Source organism: Chaetodon auriga, chromosome 13 (genome assembly GCF_051107435.1).
Source record: "Chaetodon auriga isolate fChaAug3 chromosome 13, fChaAug3.hap1, whole genome shotgun sequence".
Taxonomy (NCBI): Eukaryota; Metazoa; Chordata; class Actinopteri; order Chaetodontiformes; family Chaetodontidae; genus Chaetodon; species Chaetodon auriga.
The window spans coordinates 16,932,534-16,956,128 of NC_135086.1; the positions used below are offsets into that span (position 1 = coordinate 16,932,534).

Sequence of the window (23,595 nt, forward strand, 5' to 3'; positions counted from 1 at the left end):
TCATAATATAGTATACGTACGACAAACAACTAAATACTGAAAATAAAGATCGTAAATAATATTTGCTAAAGTCAAAAAGTCAAAACTAGTTATGATTATTTTTCATCGTTCATTACTTTGAATCCTTTTTCTGCTTCCATAGTATTTAATTGACAGACGCGGTTATTTTATTCAACGTGCTTTTTCCACCCACCGATCAGAAACTGCATGTGGGGTGACTTTGGTGGTCCAGTCGGTCTCTGCAGACCAGGCCGGCAGCGCCCCCCGGTGGAGAGAGGAGGCGCTGCCTCCAGTGTAGATATTACGTCTCGGTGTGTCAGAGGGAGTCAGGGCGAGTCTCGACTGCAGACATCGTCGAGTGTGCAAACAGGATGCGCATCAACATGAAGAGAAACCTTCACATTTCTCTAAACGGTATGAGATATTCATGTTTCTGTGTGTGTGTATGTGTGTGCGCTTCTCAGCTGACATGTCAGCGTCTCACGGTTTGTCGAGGACGTTTGCTCACAGTGACAGATGCTGCTTCGATGAACAGCATCTCTCAGCAGGATCAGAATAAGACGCCTTTACAGAAAGAGCACGGTCTCAAATGTCGACTTATCTGCTTGTGTTTTTACACACGGGCTGTTTTGAACCGCGCTGGTCGGAGGGCTCGTCCTGCAGCACCATGCAGCAGCCTCACTGAACGAGCATCAGCAGATATCATGACGCAATATTTGTTATTGTCCGAGTGGCATTGAATAAACATGTATCCAGCCCGGACTATAATGACTACATTATCATCCAGAGGTGCCATAAATAGATTGTGGCAGCTCTGGCCTGTGCTGTTTCCACATATCCAGGCTGGTAAACTGACAGGATGACTCCCTGTTTCATGCAGGTTTAGGGCCAGCAGGGTGTTGATGAAGGATTATGGAGAATAATGTTACATATTTTTATTTATTTATTTATTTATTTTTAATGCATATTACAGCTAAAACCGGATGTGTTGCTTGTGAAGCAACGTGTCACGCCATTGCGGGCCTGCCAGATGCTGGCAACAGAGCATAAAGGATTAGATTTGATCTGTTGAATCACAGTTTTCATAACAGAGAGGGAAGTGAATGACACTTAGTTCGTCTGTGGTTCACCTCTAACTGTCTCTCTTTGTAATGTCTGTCTTTTGCATCTGTGTGCGTGTTTGTGATGAAGATTTCTGCATGAAGATTTCTATACCTGCTCATCTGCATACCTAAGGATCCACCTAACTCTGTGTGTGATCCTGTAGCATCATCAACAAGATCATTATTCATCATCATCATCGTCGTCATCAAAGGTTTCTTTCTGGTGCTCAGTGTACTGCTGTCTGGGTAACAAGAGCTTCTTTATCCATGACGTTACTTCCTCTCCTCGTGTGTGTGTGTGTGTGTGTGTGTGTGTGTGTGTGTATATAAATGTCCTCCTCCAAATAAAGCGGTTTGCATATTCTCCTCCTCTTTCATCAGCTGGATCAGAAGGCACTTTATGGATCAGTCACTGTGGATGGAGTCAGTCAGCTGTGACAGACATTTCTGCATCAAGTTGGCAATTGTAGATTTGACTTGAGGGACGGGTGATCAGCACCGCTCAGCTCTGGACTGAAACGGGATCAATAGATTGAAATTGAGAGCAGCATCAGGGTTATGTGGGGACGCAGGGAAGGCAAAAAAAGACAGTGTTGATGAAGGAGCTGAGGAAGTGGTGCTCGGGGCGTTTGGGAGAGATTTAAAGGGATGAGGAGGAGGTGAGTGGAGTTGAGGAAGAGGACATCTGAGGGAGAGGCACTGCAGTGCTGACAGCATCTGCAGGGGGCCAGCTGTGTGCCGTCAGCCTGACTAACTTGGTCTGTTTTGTCTCCAGATCCCAGAGGACTGTCTACCATGAGGACCACCTGAATCCTCTCTCTACTTCGACACCACTTTACTTGCTTCCTTGCTGCATGTGTAACATCTTTCTTCTTCTTCTCTTAAAGCTGGAAAACCAAAATCTGTCTCACTGGCTTGTTTTGCCTTATTCAGGTCAGAGGTCACATGCAAAGCAGCTGTGCAGCTGGCTGGTATTCAGCCTTATGCTCAGGGGGCACTTCATCAGTGTGCATGCTTGCTGTTAGAAATCTATAACAACAAGCTACACCATGGCCAATCTGAAAGGAAGCCCACATCTCCATTACTCTCCCAAATATAACAGCAACTGACAGTAAACTGTCAACAAGAGCTGAAACAATTAGTTGATTCACTGATTAGCTGACACACAGATAATTAATCAGCAACTATTCTGGTAATTTTTCAAGCAAGAATAACAACTATTCTCTTTTTTCAGCTTCTCAAATGGGAAAATTTGCTCCTCCTCAGCGTTTTATATCATTGCAAGTTGAATATTCTGGAGTTGTGGACTGTTTAACCACTCTGAAGACGTAACTTTGGGTTTTTAGGGAACTGTGAGTGGCGTTTTTCACTGCTGTCTGCCATTTAACAGATGAGCTGATTAACTGATTAACCAAAGAATGTTCATCATTTTTGTTTTATAAATCTCTTAAGCCATTAAACAGTTTGAGTTGTGAGGAGTTTTCAGCACCACTCCCTGCGTTGTGTCTCCCTTCAAGCATGTAACAGATGGCTGTCAGACAGATGCAGTGGTGATGTTCTGTGGCCCCCTATGGCTTTGCATTAAATTCACTGTGGGTTTCCTAGAGAGCTCCCCACAGGGCCCCTGGCAGTGGAGATTACAGCATGTTTAAAGACTTCTCCCACCGACAATCACAGCCCATACAGCTTAATGAGGCAGAGCAGCCACGCTGTAATTGTCATCTATTTTGGTCTCACATGAAGGTGCCAAAACAGAGATTAAACTGGCAGAGAGCATCGCACTCACACTCTGGATTGTGTGTGTGTGTGTGTGTGTGTGTGTGTGTGTGTGTGTGACTATGCAGATGACTTTGGGTGTTCTGTGTGTGTGTGTGTGTATGTGTGTCACTGGGTGTGCGTCGCGTGTGACGTCAAAACAGATTCACATGTAAAAATAGACCTCCTTGCACATGAATGCACAGTACAGTAGTTCTCGTTTTGTCAGCGTGATGTCAGACAAACACTCACAGCCCCTGATATCGCCTCCGTCTATCGGGTCAGCGTGTGTTTGGGCAGAGAAGGGAGGGAAATGTATTCCAGCTGTGATCACTGAGCAAAGGCAGGAAATGTTAAGTGAGTTTGACATGCCACAGGAAATGTAAATGTCTAGCTCTTAGGGCCATTTGAAGCAGCCCTCAGCTCTGGTTAGGCACTTGCTGCATCTGCTTCCTTTCCTCTTAACCTTTGGCGTTTTCTTTACGTGCCATTTTTTCTGTTCCCTGTTTCTTCCTCTGTGTCTGTCCTCTGCTGACTGCTCTGTGGATCCTATTTGTGCTAAGTTGCAGGAGCTCAGTCAATACACTGACAGCTTGCTTGTCTTGTTGCTGACTCGCACTCTTACATCAGTGTTTCCTCTTATAGCAAGTGTGTGCCATACTTGGCACGGCCTTAGTTTCCTGTCCTCTCGCTGTTGAATGTAATTTTGGCAGGAGCGTTGTTAGCGAGGTAGCAACATGAGCAGCCTTTTACGCTGTGGCTTCTGCATTATCAGCCTGGTCTTCAAAAACTGAGTGTTGGAAATAATAAATGAGCGTCTTGCTTTCACTGTGAGTTGCAGCACAAGAGCTCACTGAGTGTGGTGGAATGATAACGGTTTATAATGATGGTAGTTATCTTGGTGTTTATCGTTAAAGTGATAGCTTAGGTGTATTATCATTTTCAATGAAAAGCTAATTCTTTATGTTAGATATGGAAGCATTTTCACACACTTCGTTCATCTAACAGTCTATTTTAGGGCAGTATATTTTGCTGACTACAGGTCAGATTATGATTAAGTTCAGTATTTAATTTCATGGCTCTTAATGGATGAGTTTTGGTGATTGTGGTGCCTCCCTGAGCTTTTGTGTCATACCACTGGTTATCTAGACAAACAATGACCTCATAAAATTCCCTTTTTATAATCATGATATCCCCCAGATGATGAACCCTTATGATCTCCTTTAAGCAGTAGGGCGATGTGAGCAGGGATGCCACGCCCCTTGTTTGTGCAAGTGAGACTCTGTGGCCCCGACCACGGCTCTGAAATATCAGTAGTCTAGCTGTGCTGTGTATTGATGAATCCATGGAGCTGTCCGTGGTGCTGAAGGAGCAGATGGATTTCTAGTTGTGCCCTTTTCTCTCAGTCCCGCCCTTGTGTCTTGTGTTCTATAAATGCTCATTTCTATACTATAATATAGCCTATATACTCTGTAGAGTGGTGTCACCTTCATGATCAAAGTAGCAACGAGTCGTCTCAGAGTAGTGAGAAGGTCACAGAGACACACTGATGCCTGTAGTAGTGGTGTAGCAGTCTGTGCTGCTGGAAACACACCCTGAGACCAAACCACCTCTGTAATGAAATATTTTATGGGAGACATGACTACAGATATTGTTTTACTACTGGATTACTCTTAACCTCAACCACCATGTTTATGGTACATTTATGTGATCCTTTATGGCTAAAATCTCCAATTACACTCAAGAAATCAAAAAAATTTTAAGTCATTGGCGTCTTGGTGGCCTTGGTCTGCTGCGCTCCATCTCATTATTCTCTGTCAGCATCCGACTGTCAGCTGTTTAACAATCATATTACAATTTGTTAAAATGTGAGATTAGAATGAGGTTTACAGAGAAAATTTGGGCTCTTCAGAAAATGAGTCCTTTTCATTTTAATGAATTAGTGGTGTTTTGTATATTGTACATTGTTTTTTGTGCCTGGTTTCACTTTTGGTGATTGGCACTGTTTAAACACAAACAACCTCATAATACAGGAACAAGGCAATAAAGTACTGAATTATAAGTTTAGGTAGTCAGATAGTCTTTTTCAATAACTGATGGTTCTTTGTGCCTTTGAATGACAAGGCTGTGTCTTTACTAGATTTAGACATTTAAACACTATCTGTCTGTCTGTGCATGTGTGTTTGACGTTGGTCTTTGTGAAAGAAGAACCCGAGCACATCAGGAGACAGAAGGTGAAGATTCAGTCTGTTGCAGCTCTGTGTTTCATATCCTGCAGCTGTGTGAAAAGTCACACTTTTCCTCACAGAAATTATTTTCACTGCTTATATTAGCGCATTACGAGCAAGAGATTTCAAGCACTGACAGAAAACTACACAGGCTCTCTCAGAATGGAGCATCATAAAGACAGACAGCCAACTTAGACCAGTTATTCACTGCCTTAAGATGAGGATTGAAGACTGTAATGTGGTGCTGAGCATGAGCGCAGCTAGTAGCAACCTTCATGCCAGCAGTTTTTCTAATTTTGTCAAATTTTTCGACGCTCAGCTGCAGTCAAGAGTTGCAGATAATCAGTCTGTCTCGGCTGTTTCTGTGGGGACAGCAGATGATCACTTTGTGGTTTCTTCTGTCCGTCTTCCAGTTTTATCATCCACAAACGTGTGACCGCTCACATCAACACACAAGGGAAACCATCGCACACACATCTCAGAGACGTGACGAGTTTCGATTCTGAGTCAGCCCGACATCGTTCTGCTCCTCGGCCCTTTCATTCTAAAAACCCTCCTCAGCCCCGACGTGAACCCACCATGTCCGGGAAGGAGCGCAGCCCCCGCCATCGGCCATGGTCCGTGTACCGGGCCAACACGTTTGATCTCTCAGCTGAGATGATGGGGCTGGCTCTCTCAGGTAACTAAGTAACCGCTACCATGGTAACCTGTTTAGTTCACTGATGATGATAGAGAAGGTTTAAAAGAAGAGCTCCCCCATCCTCTGTCTCTCTATCCTACAGGCAACAGTCAGGATCCAGACGAGCCCGTGCTGGAGTTCAGCGTGGGTAAGTTCAGGAGGAAGCCAGAGATGTGCATGCTGCACACTCAATATGGGTGTGTCCTCCATTGACAGCTTGTTTCATTTACACCAATAGGCCTAATGAGTCCAAGAAAGTTGATCATTAGCGAATGTCATAACCAAAACCAACAATGAATTGATAGCCACACTGGATACACAGGCAGGTATTATCTGTGTATCCAATGAATGTCTGATGTAGCGTATTCCTCTCCATTGTAGCTCCACTGTTGTCCAAAACTAGATACATTAAGGAGTCTTTTCATGGGATTTATTGATAATAAGAAAATCATGAGGTGAAAAACTGGAGCTAATTCTAACAGCAGCATGCAAGCTTTTTTGAAAATCGTTCTTAAAAATATGTTGTGGGTCAGACACTGCAGGGTAAGACGGACAAAGCTAGCGACTAGCTGGTGAACACAGTGGAGCATTTAGCAGCTAAAGAGCCAGATTTCTCCCTCAGGAGTTTGTGGAGATGTTAAAGGAGAGTGAATATTGGACTTACATCTGCCAGATGGCCAGAAACACAGCTTCAAATGAACCATAATGATGCTGCATGTCTGTAAATAGGCAACTGTTTGCTGACATTTTCAACATGTTAATTTTATACAGTGATAATATGTCAGTGCTGTGTTTACAGCAGCCCAACATGATTTAAACAATCTGATGCTGCTTTAAAGGACGGTGCGTGATGTGATTTGTCAGGGAATGGTTCAAAAGACGATTACATCATTTGCATGGAACAACTTGTTATATTTTTATCCTTTGTTAAACCAGAAAACATTAGTGGAAACAACTGCTGCTCATCAAGGACTAACAACTCAAAAATACTGTATTACATTCCTCCCATGGTCAAGGATTAGTGACCATCCCACCATTAAGTCCTGCAGTTTGTAATCTCTTCTCTATGCTGCTGCAGCCTGCAGCGAGCTGGTTACTCCCTCTCTGGACCGCAAGCCAACCAGCTTCGTCGCCGTCAGCTGCACCACTCCGCCCCAGGCCTTCTGGACCAAGCACGCTCAGACTGAAATCATAGAGGTACGCCACGCTCGCTCATCCTTGCTTCCTACAGTCTGTTGCAGACTTTAAAATGACCTCTCCTTTATGTCTCTGTCTTCAGGGCACCAGTAACCCTATCTTCCTGAGCAGTGTAGCGTTCTTTCAGGACTCTCTGATTACTCAGCAGACTCAGGTGAAGCTTTCTGTCTACGATGTAAAGGACCGCGCACAGGGCACGGTAAGCGTCAACACAAGAGTCACTCCACTGTCTAAAATGTCCTGTTATGTCTACACACATCTGGGTGAAATCCTCTAATCATGTGCGTGTCTGTGCTCTCATATGGCAGATGTACATGCTTGGATCGTCCATGTTTTCTGTGAAGGAGCTGCTGCAGGACAAACACCACAGATTGCACCTGACTCTCAGGTAACAGGCAGGAGCAGCACACTGTGTCTTTCCTTCTGACGGTGACAAAATGTAAGCTGCTGCAGGTCAGATTCGGGTTCAGGGGTGTTTCATTTTCTTGATGTCACTGTGGGTCAGGTCGTCGGAGAACGAGCGCGTGGGGAACATCACCGTCATCGCCTGGCAGATCGAGGAGAAGCGCGAGCAGAGAGCTCCCGTTGCAAGATTACAGAGAGGGGACACTGTTAATGGAAGGGTGAGCGGTCAGGAAGTCAGGACTGAGATGCTCAAGTCTGCCCTCAGCCTCTTTCTAGTTGTATTGTTTAAACCACAGATCAGTGAATGATGATGTTCACCACTGGCAGCAGACATGTTGTGATTCTTTGTGTGTGTTTGTGTCAGATGGTTCTCCCTGTTGATGAAAGCCTGACTGAATCCATGGGCATCAAATCAAAGTCTTCATCTCTATGTAAAGACCCACTGCTAAAGGCCGGTGAGTGCGTCTACATGTACGAAAGATCAACCGCCTCTCTGACTGTGTGAGAGCTCGTGACAGGTGAACATCTGGATTGATTCACAGCTGTGATACTGTGTTTTGGTCTGCTTCAGCGTTTGGGGGCGTCATGTCGCGAACATATCGGTTCCCCACCACAGACGGCAACCACCTTCGGATCCTGGAGCAGATGGCGGAGAGTGGGCTCTCGCTGCATGTTCCTCGACAGTTTGTCAAACTGCTGCTGGAGGAAGATGCCGTCAGGTAACGTCTGAAAATGGTCTTAATCAGAGGCTTTTTTCCAGTTGTCACTCTTTAAAAGCTACTCTTTGCCAGAGCTGGAGTACTTTAGTCAGTCTCAGCATCTTATTTTTCTCTCGGATTGTCTCAGTCTCACCCTCTACAGTCTGCTCTGCTATGTGCTGTCATCTACGTGTCTTGTAAAAACTAAACATCCTCATTTTTGACTCGTAGCTTAAGTATCTGAATGTGTGGAAGGATGTGATGTTTTCACAGTTAGTTTGGAACATTTTGCAAAAATATTTTTTTCTAATGTAATTCTATTTTTGGAAATGGTCTCATCGCCCTCGTTTGGACTTTTGACCACAGCTTCATCACAGGATGTAAATGAGATGTGGGCAGTTTAACCAAAGAGAGGTGTCCCCTTCTCATTTGAATAGTTTCAGTGTTTATCGTATTAATCTTGCAACCCCTCAGATGTGTTTTGCAGCCTCATTTGCAACTGTTTTGCATCAGTGCATGCATGCACTGAAGCAGCATGTTCACATGTTCTTTGACTATAATTTGTGTGACTTATCATAAACTGTGTATTGTTTATGTGCTCTATTATTGTGTCATCATCATATAGTCAAAGACACGTTACCATTAAGACTGTTGCCATTCTTACTCATGGTTGCTTTTAATGCTCAACTGTTCGTTGCATCGACTTTAACTGACCAAGCTGCACTAACCGCTGTGAAGCTGCGAGGCCATCAGCTGGGTGTCTTGATCGTAGATGCGTTTGTGTGATGTGCAGAGTGTGTGAGCTGGAAGAGCTGGGTGAGCTGTCCCCATGTTGGGAGAACCTCCGGAGGCAGATCATCACTCAGTATCAGACCATCATCCTGACCTACCAGGAGACCATAAGTGACCTGCATGAATACAAAGGTTAGGACTACAAGCTATTTGTTCTATTTTACGTGTCAGTTAGTCACAGGGAGTATTGCGCAGCCTGTGAAGACAGTTCTTTGGGTTGGGGCGAGCTCTGTCAAGTCTGAGAAAATCCCATCTCCGGGGTATTCTACCAATTTATAACAGACAGCAAACTTTACAGACATTGGGAGTTTAAAGTATGTGGGCATTTATCAGACAGGAAGGGGCTAAAACAAGATGTTTTTCAGTTTCATGATCGTCCTCTGCTGCAAAAAACAAGTTACAAAACTGCATAAGATAACCAATGCAACATCGTATAGCCTTATATTTTCATGTAAAATATCCCATCAGGTCTTATCTGTACTCTGTTATATTAAGATAACCTTGTTCCTCCTTTCTGCTTCCTCCCAGGTCCTTCATTTAAGTCGAGTACGTTGAAAGCTGAGAGGAAGTTGGAGTTTATTCCCACTAACCTGCACATCCAGAGGATGAGAGTACAGGGAGAGTCTGGCTATGGTCAGTATTCTGCATGTTTGCATGTACTGCATGCGTATGTGTGTCCAAGGTTTAATAGTGTTCATTCAGTATCTTCATCCTCTGTATTGCTGTCCTCCAATCAGACCGGACGTACGATGTTGTGACTATTGGTGCTCCTGCTGCTCATCATCAAGGCTTTAAAGGCTGCGGCCTCCGAAAACTGCTGCACAAGCTTGAAGAAGCCAGGAAACAGTGAGTAGAGCAAAGCAGATGACACAGGGTTCTCTCATGGTGCTATTTGATTTTATGAGTGATTAATTCATCCTTTTTTTTGTTCTTTTTTACTCATTCAGTGCCTATGTGGAGGAGAGGTGAGAATACATGTAGTTTATTACAAGTTTCTCATGTGTTTTTTTTTTTCATTGCTGTGTTTGCTGTACTTGTTCTACAATTTATCCTTATCTTTTGTGTCTTTTACACACACCCAAAGCTCCGCTGGCTCTGGTCTTAAAGGAATGGCGTACCAGCCTCAGGATGTGGTGAAAGCGAAGGAGCTGATTGGTCAAATTAACACTCTGAAGACACAAGTGTGTTACTACACTGAACGTCTGTCTCGAGCCGCCAAGGACCGCTCTGCGAACGCTCTGGAGAGGACCCTGGCCATCCTAACAGAGAAGGTGAGAGAGCACTCGGAGGAAGTGGAGTTTATCAATCAAGCGCTGTGTAATAGGTTCTTCTCTGTTTAATCTCCCTCTCCTTCTGGCTTTCACTGGTTCCTCCACCTCTAAACCTTGTAATCTCTAATCTTTATATTCAATTAGCATAGACAAGATAACATGGTCAGTTGTTTTATGCTTAACAAGAAGACATTTTGCCTGACTAACACAGTGAGGGAAAGGCTCCAAAAAGCAGCCACAGCTAAAAGAAGTTAAAAATCTGTTCACAACTCTCCCGTATTTTTAATGTCCCGAACATTAAAGAGCATTTTTTGCCCCAGGCCTCTTTGAATTTAATGGCCACAGTATAACCATGTTTTTCCCACTCTCACCGGCCTCCTCCTCCCTCCCTCTCCTCCTGCAGACTCGTCAGCTGGTGACCGTGTGTGACTCAAAGTTGCTGTCCTCGGCCATCCTCGCCCTGGCGGCCGCCCGCCCAGAGTTCACTCAGCAAGGCACCCCATCCCCGTCCTCCTCCTCCCTTTCGCCCTCCTCTCGTTCCCCATCACGCTCCCCCTCCCGCCACCCAACCTCCCCGTCCCGTGCTGCCACCTCCCCTTCTCGTCACGTGGCTCCGCCGGAGGGCAGCGAAGGGAGTAAAAACAAGCGTGCCTCCTTTCAGGCAGATTTGCACGAGGAGGAGTGGGTAAGGGAGGAGTCCATCTGCCTCTTTAATGTCTGTGTTCGTGTGTTTTTATGTTAATTTGTCCTGTGTCCTGTGTGTGCAGGAGAAGGTTTGGCTAAATGTTGATAAGAGCCTGGAGTGTGTGATCCAGAGGGTGGACAGGCTGCTGCAGAGAGACAAACTCCAGAGCGACAGTAGCTCCGAGGATGTCTTCCTGCTCGCCAGTGATGAGCCGGGTAACACTAAGAAAGGTAAATACACACACACACACACACACACACAAACAGAAGGTCTTTTGCTGGTCGGTGTGTGAATGAGGCACGATCATGCACCAGTGCACTAATTGATCTCACTCCTTAGTACAAAGTTCAGAGGGTTAATGTAAATATATCAGTCTCATGAGGTATCCATAGTAACCAAGAAGCTTTCTGGATACATCCTGAGTATAAAGACATGGATTTACCATCATCATCATCATCATCATCATCATCATCATTTCCCGTCCTGTTGATCACATCTGTAGGTTCATTCTCGTAATCATGTTAACTGCTCCAGTCTTGTTTGGTGTTTAAAATCAGTTACAAGTGGAATTTGTCCGTATCTAAACATATTTTATGATCTCTCCCTCGCAGATAGCAGCCCAGACATAGAAAAGACGTCTCCAGGTGAGAGCAATATTTCTTAAACCAATAATTCTTTATGTGCTAGAAGGAGGATTAAACCCAAATCGCGACTACAATAAAAAATACACGCATTTCTGCAGTTTGTCTTATCCTACTACCCTGTATCCTGCAGGTGAGTGGAGCGATGCTCTGTACCCTCTCCTCACCACACTGACGGATTGTGTTTCTCTGATGAGCGACAAAGCCAAGAAGGCCATGGTGTTTCTGCTGATGCAGGACAGCGCCCCCACCATCGCCATGAGCCTCACCCTGCAGTACCGCCGCGACGTCGTGTTCTGCCAGACGGTCCGTCAACTTCTACCTCCTTTTTCTAGCTATTCTGTCTTTCATACATAATGTAGCTTTGGAGAATATCCTGTCATTACACGATGTGTGTAATATGCATTAAAAACACGACCATTGTGTGCTGCTTGTGCTGCTTCCAGTTGACGGCGTTGATCTGCGGCTTTGTCATCAAGCTGAGGAACAGTCTCTGTGACTCGGGCTTCCTCAGGCAGCTGCACACCATTGGCTTACTGGTGCAGTATGAGAGCCTGCTCAGCACCTATGGTAACCTGTGTGTGAGGGTGTGTGTGAGTGCTTGTGTGCATGTACGTCTTTCTAGAAATGTATTATCACACAAAAAATAGAAAGCTCGAAGTGAGTACACACCTCAACCAAGGCCGTAAAATCCTGATATCAGTATGAGAATCTGACAGCAACTGTGATTTATTCTAAACATAGATTTTTTAAGTCATGACTGCTAAGGTCATGCATCATGTTGGTACACCCTCCAGACAAGTAGGCCATTGATATGAGGTGGATTGCTCAAGTTTATATTAACATGCGCTGTCTAAATCTGATTCTATTACATTATCTGTTTAGAAGTTAAGGCCGTTCATTTCAAATAGGCCAAAGAAACAAATACAAATTAAAGTCAATTTGAGGCTCATAAAAATATTTGATTTACCACAGTTCTTAAAAATTGCAGCAAACATCAAAGAATTTGTTAACACCTCACTTAAGGAGTTATAAACCAAATTGTTATGTTTCAGTAGGAATTGGAGAACTCACTGATCCAAAAACAAAGGAAAACAAGTCTGGAGAAGATGATAATGCCTAACACTTGTAACACTGGTGAAAGGCCAACAACACCATTGAGCAGCAGAAACAATCTGACAATGAGGCTTCAGCAGTCCACAGTCTTTATACTGTGCTGATTGTGATGAGTCTCAGCTGAGTAGGAGTCAGCTCCCAGCCACCTGGAGAACTACGCCCAGCCTCCGCCAAAAAAGGAAAAACACAGGAAACACAACCCCACACTTCTCCACAGCACATGATAAACCCCATGTTTTCCAAACCACCACACAAATTGCCTTTTTAATGGCCATAAATTGGTGCTATCTGTATTAACCTTCTTAGCCCACAGCCTAACTTTTCACCACATTTCACTGAAATCTGTTCATCCTTGTTTGAGGTAATGCTCTCAGTGTTCTTTGTGTTAGTTCTAGAGGATATACTTTGGGTTGAACACTGACTGTCTGTGATGACTCCTCGTTTCTTAAAGGTGAGGAGCTGGCCATGTTGGAGGATATGAGTGTCGGAGTGATGGACCTGAGAAACGTCACCTTTAAAGTCACCCAAGCGACTTCGGGTTTCGCCCCGGACATGCTGCCGGTGATCACAGGAAACAGGAACGGCTTCAACGTGAGGGTTCCGATGCCTGGGGTGCTGTTTGACACGCTGCCACGAGAGATCCAGAACGGGATGCTCCTCCGCGTGCAGCCCGTCCTCTTCAACGTGGGGATCAACGAACAGCAGACGCTGGCTGAGAAGTGAGTCGCTGAGATGAGAGGACAGGAAAGGTTGAGGGCTTCAGGACAGAAAACAATGGAGAGGAGAAAGGGCACCGTAGAGGAAAATGTCAAAAAAATGGCAAACTAATTCATAAGGTTGAAATAAGAAAAAAAAACTATGTGATTCATCATCAAGAAAACATATTTATATACAAATATGCACATAAAACATTAAAGGTAGCACAGTGTAAAAAATCAAATTAATGGACGTCATAATACAGTGACAGTGCAGCTCAGTGTCTCTAATATCTGACCTGTGTTTCCAGGTTTGGAGACACATCACTGCAGGAGGTGATCAACATGGAGAACATGGCTCGCCTAAGTTCATACTATGACCAGTTTAGAGAAGTCCTACCAGAAGACTGTGAGTTTACATACATACAAAACACTTAACAGAAGGAAAAATGTGCTCTTGTCATATTTAACTCATTGCTCCTCCTCTGTTCTCTCCTCAGGCCTGCCTCGCTCCCGCAGTACCACCAGTCTGCCCGAGCTGCTTAAACTGCTGAGCCAGAACGTGAACGCCAAGAAAAGCAAGAACGTGGAGATTTTGTGGCAAGCAGCCGAGGTAACCTTACATCTCGTTGTCTTCTCTGCAGAGCCCCTCCAGATTTTAAAAGCTATGTCTCATCGCTCTAATCTCTTTCTCCCTCCCCACAGGCATGTCGCCGCCTGAACGGGGTGCGTTTCACCAGCTGTAAGAGCGCCAAGGACCGCACAGCCATGTCCCTGACCCTGGAGCAGTGTCAGATCCTGCAGCAGGAGCACGCCCTCGCCCCACAGGTCTTCTACCAGGCCTTGGACTGTATGCGCAGGTCAGCTGATGATGATGAAAGTTACAAATCTCTCAGTTGTTATTGCTCTTTAGAAAAGTCACACATTTGCTAATATAAATAATGCCTAGCCTCTGTTTGTCCACAGTGAGGGCTGCAGGAGGGAGAACACTATGAAGAATGTGGGATGTCGTAAATACGCCTTTAACTCTCTCCAGCTCAAGGCCTTCCCCAAACAATATCGCCCTCCAGAGGGGACATACGGGAAGGTCGAGACCTAAGCGGACTCCTCTAACTGGAGGAAACCATAAGACTGAAGGGGATTCTAATAACACCACACAAACAAAAACACCAACACAAACTGGAACAACAGCCCTTTGTTTTGTGCTTAGTCACTGTTAAAATGATTAATGTCCAAGTGCCAGTGCTATTCTAGTTTGTTTTATAGCTGTTTCCCCTCTCCTCCAGTAGTATTAGAATCACACACTTTTCACGGCCACTTCACAGCCACAAACAGTAAAGATACGGCTCTCTGTCTTACATTTTAGCCAGTGTGCAGACCACGCTGATGGCTGCTGTCCCACCTGTAGCACCAGGAAGCATACAACATTTGAACTCGTGTCCCTAGAAGTAGGATGTGGAAACGTCTCAGCCTTTGGAAAGATGATGTGGGACCCATATTTGTAATGTTGGAGCTTTTATTTGATTTTATCCATTTATTAGCTCAAGGTTCATTTATTTGTCATCCTACAACACAGGGATGAACAATGAAATGCAAGCTGTCAATTTATGCAACACAAGGAAGGATAAGACTGCCAATGTTTTTTGAAATTACTATCATTGTTATTGTAAACAAATCCCATGCAAAGACCAAAATCAATGAAAAATTGATCCTACCAATAAATGCTGTCGGTGTGGCCAAAGCCTGAGACGGCTCATGGGTCATAGCCCTCCATTGTTGTCTGAAATATATAGATAAAAACACCTCAGTGAGCCACACTGCTGCACCGGCTGACATGTTCCTCCATTATGCTGGACGAGGTTGTGGTCTTTTCATGGGATTTATTGACAATAAGAAAAACAAAGAATAATGCCAACCTTATCCTTTAAGGCTACAATAAGCAAAATGTCTCATGGCGTCCGTCTTCCTGACAAACTGAAGCTAATTATAACAGCAGCGAGCGAGCTGGTTCTTAAAAATATGTTTCTAAGAAAATTCCTGGATGTCTTGCTGCCATTCGGAGCTCCTTACATGAAAAAGTTCCCTTGTGTAGCTTTGATTAGACGATCAGGTTTGTCAAAACAAATGTGTTATTTCTCTGGACCTAAACTTATTTTATGTAAGTGCTTTTAGCCTGTTTCCCGCCCACTGTCTCTCCTTCCTCTCATCTTTCTTATTCGGTCACATAAACACCATATCTCGACAACAAGCACAGATCTTGAAGAAGTACATTTCTGACACTGCTCTGTGACATTTGTATTTCAATAATGTCTCGTCTCATGTGATTTCTGTTGTTCTTCTGATGCTGCGCTGCCAGCATCGATGGGGAGCTGGTTCACAAATCGTGGGCTTCAGAAGTGGTGCATCACATTAGTCTATAATTCTAACATATCTATAGATATTTAGGACAGTTCTGCAGGTTATATGCAGGGTTCGATAGCCCTTCAAACTTGGGTTTTTATTTATTTATCAAAAGTGTACGTTCTCAGTTTTACAGCACTCAGTTGAATTGTGCAGAACAAAATCGCATAAAAACAATTTAACTTGCATGAACATTAAAAAAATCCTACTGCTTTATACTATTGTAATTATATACTGTTGCAATTGAGAGTTCAATGAGCACTTGATAGATGTTTTTAGACTGAAGTGAAATAATGCATATTGCATTATTCTCCCGACCATCAACAACACCTCTTCTGTCGTCAGTTTACCAGCTCTGGGCTCCAGTGTACCTTATTGTACAAAACTTAGAGAGACAGTGGATTTTATTTTGAAAACATTATTTTGCTTACAGGTATTTATGTCGATATGGCTGCCAAATGCTGTTATAGTTTTATCCATTGTTATTGAGTAAGTTATGCCCTTGTTCTGATCAGCTGTATATGCACACAGGTTGGACAGGGGAGTTTTGGAGACGCCTGCACCCCACAGAGATATGAACTGATAATGAATAAAGGCTTATCAATGCCAAATGAGTTTGTCAGTAAATTAAATTAGACATTATGCTTTGTGAATTCTGCAGCGACTCTTCCATCCTCTTAAGTTTGTCTCCTATGAACTGACTAAAAGAGAAGTGTCTTCAAAAGTGTCTCTCTCATACTGAGCTCCTAATAGAGGTTTGATTACCTGAAAACTACCTATGTATCCCAAATCTTTAGGTCCCCGAAAAGCTTTGTATCAATGTGTGTATGGTTTTGTGGAAATTTGGATAACTGCAAATATGTTTGAGAATATGTACCACTAAATCAGAATATCAACTGAAATTGAAATCTGTAAGTCCTTCACACAGTAATTATCTAATCTCAAAGGTCCTGCTCATTCGCAGCTATGACATGCTGGAATTTATTAGAGGTCACTGGACTCTAATCAGAATAATAAAGATGTAATTTGTCCCACCGTAACAAGGGTTCAAAGCTATGAGGAGAGAGAAATCACACCTGCACACTCCTGAGAAGAGGTCTCATAGGCTCTTTTCATAGCAAACACTTTGACTTGTCATTATAGAAAAATCTCAAGTGATCATAATAACATTTATGATGACAAAGTCTACTGTGAAAGTCATCCATGTAGGTTTAGCATGAGTGTGCAGGACCATTAAGACAGTGTCTCATAGACTGGGTCCTTTGTCAAAAAGTCTTTAAATCCTGACATTATTCATGTTTATATTGTGTTCACAAGTAATTTCTCTAGAATTCAGTCTCATTTGTTCACTTTGAGTGTCAGTAAGCATATACAATGGTGGTGAAGGTACAAAGTGTCTGTAGGGCTTTGTGGCCTCTTTGGCCCAGGGCCACTGACTGGATTAATGCGGCCATGACTGTGAAGAATAGTCTGTCTTGAGTGGTGACTCTTCAGCAGTTTTTGTTTGGTTGGTTGTTTTTATGAGGCTGTGTTTCCCTAACTTATTTTGAAAAATTTGAAACGGTGCATAGACTATTTAACAATATAACATAAAGAATAATATAACAAATTTACACGAAACCAAATTAGAATTACAAATTAGGAAGATAAATTGTCCATGACAATTATTTAACACAAATGTAGACAACAAAAGAAACCTCTAGGCGGGTTTATAAATTTAGACAAATGGAAAAAAATTAAAATGTTCTGTTAAAGTCCCGTCAACATAAACTATGTTCCCCTTTAAGAGTATCTCCGGAAGTGAAGTCATTGCCATAGATTGTTTAGTATGAAGAGCGAACCGCCTCAACTCACTCTCACGCATGCGCCTGTTGATAGACCTTTATTGTATTTACATATTTATGTCTAACTTTGAAAATGACATGTTAAAATATTTATTTACACAATATTTCATGAGGTGCACACGTTGAAAGCTGCCTACCTAAGGATGCAGCTCGTCTCTGGCCTGCTTCCCTTTGTGGTCCACAGAAATGCCTGCAGAGTGAGAGCTCGCTGCACCGTCCTCCTCTCTGCTCGTTATGTGTGTGTGTATGGCGGTGACCGTCCGGTGCGCGGTGGCTGGTCGTGCTCTCAGAAGCTGTGTGGGGAGGTGAGGCGAGGCTTTCACATTACAGTCTGAGACGTGTTTGAGAAGACCCACAAGGACACAGGGCGTAACCACATATTCACCTTCCTCTGTGAGAGCTGCCATGTTAGCTTGTTATGTTTCTGTAGACCGCTGATAAGAACAGACCGTGTGAGGGGCGTGTTGAAAGCTCTTGAGCGCAGAAATGTTCCTTTTGTCGATATCGAAAGACTCTCATAAGTGTGTTTCCTTTGAGATCGTCATTTCCTTTAAGACATGTACCGCTGCACTTTTTGGTACATTTTGGCGCCATGTGATACCGCAGCATCACACCACAAGTGGTGGGAGTACCGAGTACTTCTGCTTCTTTACTGTCTGCTACTTCTTCACTACATTTCAGAAGAAAATCTACTTTTTTTTTTTTTTTTTTTTTTTAACTCCACTGCATTTGTATGTCAGCTGGAGCCAGTAGAATATTTATCCATTAGATAGATAGATGTGTATAGATTTCTACATTATTTTGCCTTTTTATAGACACACATTCATGCATCTGACGGAATATTCACTGAATGTTTGAAGTCAGGGCTGTGACTGCTTATGGAGTATGTTTACATTGTGTTATAACTAATTTGAGTATATCCACCTTTTGATAGACACTGAATATAATTCTTTGTAAACACGTTATGTGAGAGAGCACAGAAACAGAGCTTCATCAGGTTGTATGTGTCCACCACAGGCGAGAACAGATGTCTTTCTTTCACTAGAGGAACACACTGATCAACAAGAAGCAGATTTAATCTTAACCTTTGCTTCCTGTCCCGTAACTCCTCCCATGCAGGCCACATTCAGGTTTTGATTTTCCTTCTCGCTGCTCAAAGGTTGTTTGCAGCTGATCATCATTGGTTCCAGTCTGTGAGAAGAAGAGTGCCAGCCGGCAAAGCCTTCAGTTTATCGTCTTCACACTCAGCTACAGGTGGGTGGTTTCTTGTAAAATGGGCAATTCTGTTCATTGAAGTTGACTTGATTATCAGGAGAGCTCAACATAAATCTTTAACCGTGCTGAGGGGAAATGTTTCCGTCAGATTACTAATTTACAGAGTAACACACAAAGTGTTAGATGATTGGTCAGGAGGACAGCAGTGTTTTGGTCTTTTCAGTCTGAAGTCTTTGCTCCTTAGGGTCCACGATGAGTAAGAAGCTGCTGGTGGATGTGGACTGTGGGGTGGACGATGCTCAGGCCATCATGATTGCGCTGGCTGCCCCCAACGTGGAGCTCCTGGGCATCACCTGCGTGCATGGAAACACCTCAGTGGAGAACGTTTGTAAGAACACACTGCGAGTTCTGCAAGCCTGCAATAAACTGGAGGTGGGTGCAGCACTGCCATATACACGAGTTATTATTACTAGTTATTTTATGATCCTGGCGCGACTTGCTGGTGAATATTCTGGGTTTCTTTAGACCAGCATCAGCTTGTTTGCTTAAGAGTATTTCCAGACATTTGGTGGAGTTTCCTGGTATCATGTGACAAGTCAGAGTGCTATTTATAAAAGTGGCCAACAATGTGTAGTTGTTCCTCAAGCTACGTGACTGGATGCAGGAACTGGACGACACGGCCAGCGTGATCTCGGTTAGCTTCAGTAGAAAAGTTGCAGACCAGAAGAAATGAGAAATTTTCCCTGGTTTTGGCTTGGTGCTCTGAAAAAGGAAAATGAAAGCAAACGTTCAATGTATTATCATAGTAAAGAAAAATCCCTGCGTACCAGGACTGAATATACAGTATTCCACATTATGTCTCATTCATTGGAAATATCGTTGAATTAGATTTGCCTTTATTCAACATGTGTTACATCCATCAAATTTCTCTAACCAGTAGAATTTACACATCACCATATTGCCCTACCATATCTTGCAGTTGGTAACATATTAACTAGTCACATTAAAGTAGCATACGTTGACAGAACCAGTGTGGAAGATGTGTAATAATAACAGCAGTCCAACATTCTCCCTCATGTTTGCATGTTTCATCTGCTCGTCTCTTCGTGTGTCAGATTCCAGTGTTTAAAGGTGCTTCAAAGCCCGTCCTTGGGAACACCATTAACTCGGAAAGCTTCCATGGGCAGGACGGGCTGGGAGACGCTCCTGACCCCAACGCTCCTGGTCTGGACCTGGTTCAGAAGGAGGGCGCCGTGTCAGCTATGATCAGGATCGTCAATGAGAACCCAGGACAGGTGAGGGGTCTGACATGGCTCCGCCTCTGTGTGTGCATGTGCTTCTTTAGGGTGTTTAAGTCCTGGGTTTTATTCCCCAGGTGTCTCTGGTTGCCACAGCGCCCCTCACCAACCTGGCTCTGGCTGTGAGGATGGATCCGTCTCTCCCGAGCAAACTCAGAGGGCTGTACATCATGGGAGGCAACACTGAATGTCAGTAAATTCATGAGTGTGTTCACACTTATTCTGTCTACACCCCGTAAAGCTGGGGTTCGGTGTGTATTCAGTGGTTTTCTGTGGTCTGCTCTTTCAGCTCGAGGAAACACCACCGTGTGTGGCGAGTTTAATTTCACAGCCGACCCAGAAGCTGCGTACATTGTACTGAACGACTACCACTGTCCCACCTACTTGGCCTGCTGGGAGTTTACCTGCTACAGCAAGCTGTCCTGGGTGAGGCTTCCTTTTACACGTTGAAATACACACATAGACTCCTCAGGCCAATTCCAGCACCTAACCTTTTTACTAAGCTAACGCATCGATGAGCTCATCATCTCTCCTGGTGTTGACAGGAGTTTTGTGATGCCTGGTTGGCGCAGGACACCCATAAAGCTCGCTTCATGGAACGGATCTTCCGCCACAGCATCGACGCGGCGCAAAGCGAGCGCTACGAGAAAGAGTTTGTCGCCGGCTCGGGTTTTATTTCCTGCGACTCGTACGCCATGGCAGCCGCCATAGACGATTCGTTCATCACAGAGAGCGACCGTTATCCAGTGAGCGTGGAGCTGACGGGCACGCACACCAGAGGCATGATGATCGTAGATACTCCGGGCTTCCTGAAGAAGACTCACAAGGCTTTTATCATAAAGAAGGTGGATATGAAGAAGTTCGAGCAGATGATGATGGCTGCTTTAAAATAACGGCTCCGAACACACGAAGGAGGCGTTAGCGACCGTCATGTCACTGTTTCCGTCCACAGGGAATCTTGGCTCAATCTTGAGTTGCGCCTCTGACTTCTGTATATGTACCTGAATTGTTTAACGCCGTCATAACAGGTTTTTTTATATCGTGCTAGAAATCTTGCATTTCAGTCAGGTGTGTTTTTGATGATAGCACCTCATTAAAAAAATTAACAGAAACTGTCTTAACTTTTCATTTTTTTGTTTTATTACAAGTGTTAGCTTTCCATGACATAACACACACTCTCATACATCCAGAGCTCCATCCAGTGAGAGCTCCAGCTCTAGATTTTGCTGTTGAGCTGGTAATCCTTTTGTGCATCACTGTGCATTGTTCTTTATTAATTGGTAGTCCCCTTTTCTTGACACGTGTCCTACGGATGGGGCTGTCAAGCCGCACGTTCAGTGACCCGTGAGCATCACTCTTTGATTTAAATCATTATTAATATTTACAGCTGCTCATCCAGTATTCACTCCATCCATTCGTCAAGGCTCAGTATCCTTTCCTTCCTCTGAATCTTGACCTTGTGTCCAGCTGTCAAAAGAGGACAGATGTTAGTCTGCAGCACAGCTTAAAGCACGAGTCAAGCTATTTCTGAACAAGATGGGAAGGCTTTAAACATTATCGTCAGCTTTTCTCCATATAATTTCTGGGCTTCTGGTTGTTTGCAGAAACATCAATAAACATAAAGATAAAACATTCCCTTGTTCTCTTTCCTCCTCTACTTCCCATCCTGTCCTAGTTGCACCAATCCTTTCACAAGTCCAACATCCTCACCACTGACTTACCATTGACCTCTTGCACTCAAAGAATGATGTCTGCAGGGCTTTGCAGTGGCCTTCCTTCAAACACTCACTGGGCAACTTCCCCTCCTGACAAATGAAGAATCCAGTTAGAATACAATGGATGCTTTGCATGAGCAAAATGTGCACTCCCATCAACAGACTTAATCAGTGGCTTCCAGTCCTGATTAAGTCCACGGGACTCATTCAACTCTGCAGAAGACACACAGCTTTTCTTCACAGGGGGAAAGAAAATGGGGGTATATTTGCAGCCTTTAATAGTTTCCATCTTGTGTGTGGTTTCTCCTCACAAAGACCGTACAACATGCACCACTGTTACAACAGTTCATCCACAGTGGAGGAACAAGTCAGTGTTTGCAATGCTGAAACCATTAGTCAAGTGACAGAAAATGAATCTGTTATCTTATTTAAGGATTAACTGCTTTGGCAAATTATTGTCTAAAAGAAAAAATACCAAATATTTGCCGGTTACAGCCCAAATATACTACATTAAACTTGCTTTTCAAAGTTTCCTGTGAAATGATTTGTGCTTTAAATGTAAACAAAAAGGAAGTCACACTACCAAACATCATGATAATAATGTTTAAATAAGTCAGTTTAGCTCTCTGAGGCTGTAAAAGGTTTCTGAATACTGTTTAAACAGCGAAGCAAAAGGCTTAGAGCTGTATTTAACTATGATCACAGAAAAACAACTCATTTTGTTGAGGTTACTTCTGAACTTTAACAATGTACCTGAAGATAAATGAGATAAATATTTTTCGTCTTGTCACCTGTAATGGGCATTTCCGATTGAACATTTAATCTTTTCTCTTGAGTGTTTAATGGTTGAACTGGGATAAAGTGAGAAGATGAATACAAAATGGAAACAACGTCGTATGCAAAGTGAAATTTATCAGTTCGAGAGATAAATAATCTCTTGTCGACTGTAAGGAGTGAAGGGCAGGGGGCTGCCGGATGATGAGGTGGTCTTCCGTGTATCATCCGTCATTCATTACATCCTGCTGAAAGGTTCTTGAGCAGATCAGCCGCTTGCTGCATCATGGCGGAATACACAAGTTTGACATGTTTAGCTAATATTTTCACACTGCGTGACGTTAATATGCCATTATCTACTGAGCCTACGAAGCACACATTAAAGCCGAAATGTTCGTTTATAAGCTGCAATGAGTTACATGCCATCGATTCGAAAGATAAGCGTCACCTTTACGATACGATGTTAAATTGTCATTTTTTTTGTGATGGAGTTTGGCGTGCAGAGAGAGACAATGGCTAACCAGCCCTGCTGACCCCTGACTGGAAGCAGGATGTCAGGTGTCGATGTTAGCGCTGTCCGCCTTCAGTTTAAGTTCAGGGATATCATGTATATTTCCCATGTGAGTAACTTAAGCTTCTGTAGACTCGGGATATCAAACTACGGAGCCAAAGCGCCTCGTTTCACACCTGTAACGTTGTCTAGTTCAGATCCATGTTATTGAAGTAGACGTTTGCTTACCTTTACCACGCAGTCATGCTGAAGGAGACATGCCTTGAAATCCTCTCTGAGACCGGCACAGGCTCTGTTGTCTTCCTCCTTGTCCTCGTAATATTTCGGCATTGTACACAATCCGCTTTAACTCCAACACCCCCTTCTTGATAAACTCACAGGCGCAAGAATCAGCTAGTTACGCTAACAGCAGTGACATCAGTGTTATTAAACCAGCTTTCAGCCATGTTTCTGAAACGGCATGATGGGAAAACGGAAGTGCCTGACGCAAAGAAATGCATGCTGGGAGGGCTTGTAGTTTTCGATGTGTGCTTTGTTTTTAAGACTGAAGGTAAAGTAGACAGATCGTCATCC

General features: G+C 43.7%; 3 protein-coding genes across 4 annotated transcripts; 2 read left to right on the forward strand and 1 right to left on the reverse strand.

Moving 5' to 3' along the window:
• The first annotated feature begins 308 nt into the window (after positions 1-308).
• On the forward strand, positions 309-16,567 carry inpp4aa (inositol polyphosphate-4-phosphatase type I Aa). The gene is made up of 24 exons (XM_076746326.1): positions 309-414; positions 5,500-5,765; positions 5,869-5,913; positions 6,844-6,962; positions 7,045-7,161; positions 7,271-7,350; positions 7,468-7,585; positions 7,732-7,822; positions 7,939-8,086; positions 8,859-8,989; positions 9,386-9,490; positions 9,595-9,703; positions 9,805-9,822; positions 9,942-10,128; positions 10,532-10,813; positions 10,896-11,043; positions 11,425-11,457; positions 11,588-11,760; positions 11,901-12,024; positions 13,022-13,289; positions 13,577-13,674; positions 13,766-13,878; positions 13,971-14,125; positions 14,232-16,567. The coding sequence occupies exons 2-24, from the start codon at positions 5,666-5,668 to the stop codon at positions 14,362-14,364; spliced, it is 2,895 nt and encodes a 964-aa protein (XP_076602441.1). The 5' UTR covers positions 309-414; positions 5,500-5,665; the 3' UTR covers positions 14,365-16,567.
• A 950-nt stretch (positions 16,568-17,517) lies between these two features.
• On the forward strand, positions 17,518-21,197 carry LOC143330160 (inosine-uridine preferring nucleoside hydrolase). Of its 2 annotated transcripts, none has more exons than XM_076746441.1 (7): positions 17,518-17,814; positions 18,669-18,763; positions 18,969-19,156; positions 19,840-20,019; positions 20,100-20,211; positions 20,312-20,448; positions 20,568-21,197. In XM_076746441.1, exons 1-7 carry the CDS (start codon positions 17,744-17,746, stop codon positions 20,913-20,915), a joined length of 1,131 nt encoding a protein of 376 aa, XP_076602556.1. In that variant the 5' UTR covers positions 17,518-17,743; the 3' UTR covers positions 20,916-21,197. The 2 variants fall into 2 exon arrangements, with proteins under 2 accessions (XP_076602556.1, XP_076602557.1); XM_076746442.1 differs by having other exon boundaries at positions 17,744-17,902.
• coa5 (cytochrome C oxidase assembly factor 5) lies at positions 21,140-23,480 on the reverse strand. Its single transcript, XM_076746443.1, has 3 exons — positions 23,251-23,480; positions 21,744-21,827; positions 21,140-21,489 (listed from the first exon to the last, which is right to left on the reverse strand). Exons 1-3 carry the CDS (start codon positions 23,350-23,352, stop codon positions 21,448-21,450), a joined length of 228 nt encoding a protein of 75 aa, XP_076602558.1. The 5' UTR covers positions 23,353-23,480; the 3' UTR covers positions 21,140-21,447.
• Positions 23,481-23,595: the final 115 nt, after the last annotated feature.